General features: G+C 54.0%; 1 protein-coding gene across 1 annotated transcript; it reads left to right on the top strand.

Moving 5' to 3' along the window:
* The first annotated feature begins 478 nt into the window (after window positions 1-478).
* LOC146764759 (uncharacterized) lies at window positions 479-2,793 on the top strand. Its single transcript, XM_085563836.1, has 2 exons — window positions 479-899; window positions 1,086-2,793. The coding sequence occupies exons 1-2, from the start codon at window positions 848-850 to the stop codon at window positions 1,922-1,924; spliced, it is 891 nt and encodes a 296-aa protein (XP_085419962.1). The 5' UTR covers window positions 479-847; the 3' UTR covers window positions 1,925-2,793.
* Window positions 2,794-4,025: the final 1,232 nt, after the last annotated feature.

Consider the following 4,025-nt stretch of genomic DNA (forward strand, 5'->3'; position numbering starts at 1 on the left):
CAGTGATTTTAACAAAATTAAGAGAGACATGGAAAGAAAGAGAAAAGGGGAGAGAGCAAAGGAGGGACAGGGACAGAGATCTCCCCTGGGGCGGGGCAAGTGTGACGTTGTCCCCTGTGTGCGTGGCCTTCCCAGGGTGGGGGTTTTACACCTGAGCCAGTTTGGGTAAGGGGGGTGGTGTTCACCCCCACCCCGAGCAGGGATTGCCTCACTGTTTCAGGTTACAGTGTCAGATGTAACCAAAAGTGTTTTCAGTCCCCATCTCCATAAGCTGTTATCAACAGGTGGGGCAGTGTTCTTTATCTCTTCCATGGCTCAGCCCTGATAACGCCCTCCAGGGGCCATCTTCTCTTAATGGGCCATTGAGTGTCACTGCAGCACTGATAAAATTCCATCATCCCATTGTGGGATGCTCCACCCAGGGGGAGGAACCAAGCATTCCTACCTGGATATAATCTCACCATTTGCAACACCACAACTACCTTGCCTACTGGATTCCCAGAGGACAAGAGCTCCATAAGCACCACTGGACATTCAGAGGAAGACCAGACCCTTCTACAGGATCACTGCTTTGACAGAATCACATTCATTACTCCAGCTGGACTTCAGCCACCATTTCATCAGACAGCTACCACCACCCTGACCAACGGGGTGTCAGGTTATATCCTGTCTCTGTCAGGTTAAGCCAGTGTTTCTGTATCATTGCTGTGATCTTAGATTTCTTATTCAATTGTCATTCTGGCTTAGACTGTCCCCCTGGTTTGCCTTCAAACCAGTACAAAACTCACTGTGCTCATCCCTTGTTTTCCTTCCAAAACAGGATTTCCTGTACCCAAACGTTCACCAGATGGAGGAGAAGGTTGCGAGGAAGAGGAAAATGCCCTGGGACCCCGAGGCAGGTGAGGAGGAAGTCAGTGCCCCTTTCTCCCTCTCTCCTGCTCCATCTCCCAGCCCAGCCTGGCTCCCAGCTGCAGGACAGCCCCGCTGCCGGTGCCCTCCTGCCGGGGATGCACTGGGGGGATCTCCTTGCCCTTCCCTGTGGCACGGAGGCAAATCCCATCCTCTCCTTGTCCTTCCTCCCCCAGAGCAGGAGCTGAGGATGGAGACCAGGAAAGACAAATCCCTGCAGCAGAACCTCATGGAAGAAGCCATTTTAAGCAACTCCACAGCGCAGGAATCCAACAGGGAGGAAAATCCCTGGAGATCTCACAGGAGGAGGGGCTGCAAGCCCAGCCCAGGATGCTCTGAGGAGGAAAGACCCACTCTGGGCCAGGAAGGTGGGCAGAGCTTCCACCAGAGCTCAGAGCTGGTGGTCCCTGGGAAGCTTCCTGATGGGGAGAAGCCCTACAAGTGCTTGGAGTGTGGGAAGAGCTTCAGGCAGAGCAACAATCTGAAACAACACCTGATGATCCACACTGGGGAATGGCTCTACAAGTGTGGGGAGTGTTGGAAGGGCTTCAGCTGCAACTCCCACCTTGTCAGCCACTTACACATCCACACTGGGGAGAGGCCCTACGAGTGTCCCGAGTGTCAGAAGAGGTTTTGCAGCAGCTCCAATCTCCTTGTACACCAGCGCATTCACACGGATGAGAGGCCCTTCCACTGCCCTGACTGCGGGAAGGGCTTCAAACACAACTCCACCCTCGTCACACACCAGTGCATCCACACTGGGGAGAGGCCCTACATGTGCCCCACTTGTGGGGAGATGTTTCACAGCAGCTCAAATCTCCTCCTGCATGAGCGGATTCACACTGAGGAGAGGCGCTTCCTCTGCCCCGACTGTGGCAAGGGCTTCAAGCACAACTCCACCCTCGTCACACACCAGCGCATCCACACTGGGGAGAGCCCCTATTTGTGCCCCCAGTGTGGGAAGAGCTTCACCCAGAGATCTCACTTGACCAAACACCAACGGAGCCACCAGTAAGGGAAGTCCTGAAAGTTCCCCAGCTGCAGGAAGAGCTTTGTGCACTGCTCCAGCTTCATCCCCCATTGGAGGAGACCCTGTTGGGAAGAGCCCTGGTGATCCATGTTCCCTGTGATCCATGCTGGGGAGACACCTGTCCCTTTTCCTGCCCCTGCCAAATGACCTTATATGGGATTGAAGAACATGAGGGTCTGGCCATGGCCCTGTCACTACATTCACTCTCACCTCAGGTCATTGCCAGGGGCAGGAAAGGGACTCTCTCTCTTTGTCTTTACCTGAGGAGAAGGGTGTCCTTTCCATGCAGAAGGAAACACGTGGCCAAAAAGATACAATTGATGGTGATGTAGTTTTCCCTGTAAATAGTTTTTCTAATCCCTTCTGTTGTCAATATTTTTTCTGTTTCTGTTTGTTCCTTATCTTGTTGCTGTTCCCAGTAAATTGTTCTTATTCCAGCCTGGAATATTTGCCTTTTGTGCTTTCCATGGTAAGTGGGAGGGCAACAAATGGCAGGGTGGATTTAGCAGGAGCAGGAAATTGAGGAATCCCATTCCTGAACCCCGGCCTGTGGAAACCGAGCATCCCAGCTGGTGCCAGCCCTGGTGGCCATGGCAGCAGCCTTGGGAGCGGGTCCCTGGATGGGGCTGAGGGAACCTCTTCACTCTGGTGCCCAGGGACAGGAGTGGAGGGAGCAGCTGCAGCTGAGTCAGGGCAGGCTTAGGTTGGATCTCAGGAAAAGGTTTTTGCCCAGAGGCTGCTGGGGCGCTGCCCAGGATCCCCAGGGAAGGGTCACAGCTCCAGGGCTCTCTGAGCTCCAGCAGCGTTTGGACAGCGCTGCCAGGCCCAGGCTGGCAGTGTTGGGGTGTCCTGTGCAGGGCCAGCAGTTGTACTCGAGGATCCTGATGGGTCCCTCCCAGCTCAGCCAATTCTGTGATTCTGGGATCCATGACCCTGGGGATGGGAGTGCCAATGGTTGCCATGGCAACGAGCTCCAGGCCTGAGCTGGTGTCCATGGCAACCACCCCTGGCATGGGGTCTCCATGGAGCTGCCCAGGGACTGACCATAGCAACAGGGGCTGGGGATGGTTGCCATGGAAACTGACCATAGCAACAGGGGCTGGGGATGGTTGCCATGGAAACTGACCATAGCAACAGGGTTTCCTGGTGATGGTTGCCTCCTTAGAATGAGATTTGTCACAGGCCCTCAGAGGGGTTCCATGGGGACTTTCCAAGAGTCTCCAGGCTGTTCAAGAGCTGGAATGTCACACACAGAGACAGGCGCACCATGGAGCCCTCCCAAGGGTTTCTGGGGATGGCAAAGAGCCGTGTGGTCAGAGGCAGTCACAGCCATTCCATGGTGACATCCCAGGGCACCTTGGGCTGCAAAGGCACCGATCTGTCACAGGCACTCACGGGGGCTCCACAGTGACATCCCAGGAGTCCCCAGGCTGCCAAAGAGCCGGGATGTCACACACACTCCTGTCATGTGCAGAGTGGGAGCTTCATGCAAAAGCTTTATTTCTTTATTGGCGAAACTCCTGCTGAGTCATGAGATGGAGACACCCAGCAGCCACCATGGGTTCTAAAAGCCTTGCAGAGCCCCCAGACTTCTAAAATTCCTTTTAAGAGAGGAGACTGGGAGTCACTGGATCCAATCCCGGCCCGAGAATTTTTCAAAGGTTTATGTATAAATGATTGGACAGGTAGAATTGAACAATTTGTCAATGCAATTTTTCATACAGGATTAATGATGGAATACCAGATATATTTATATAAATACAATCTGATCATTATAAGACAGTAAGCTCTTAACCAGAGTTATTTACTCCACAGTCCAGATGCTACAAGACCTATAGGATATTCTGCTTTAGGAAGCAATTTTGAAGTCAAGAGGGTCTTGCTGGAGTGGTTTGAGCCCATTGCAGGCAGAGCCTCCTGCTCCAGCAGGAACTGCCTTTCCTGTGCCAGGAGCAGGGCAGGTCCCGCTGCAGGAACAGCCCCAGGCCAGCTCCAGCACAGGGAAGGCCTTGGGCACAAGGGCAGAGTGCCGTGCTGGGAGCTGTGCCAGGGACAGCCCGAGGCACCAAAGGCACCTTGGCAGCAG

Source organism: Lonchura striata, chromosome 31, assembly GCF_050655825.1.
Source record: "Lonchura striata isolate lonStrDom1 chromosome 31, ASM5065582v1, whole genome shotgun sequence".
Lineage (NCBI taxonomy): Eukaryota > Metazoa > Chordata > Aves > Passeriformes > Estrildidae > Lonchura > Lonchura striata.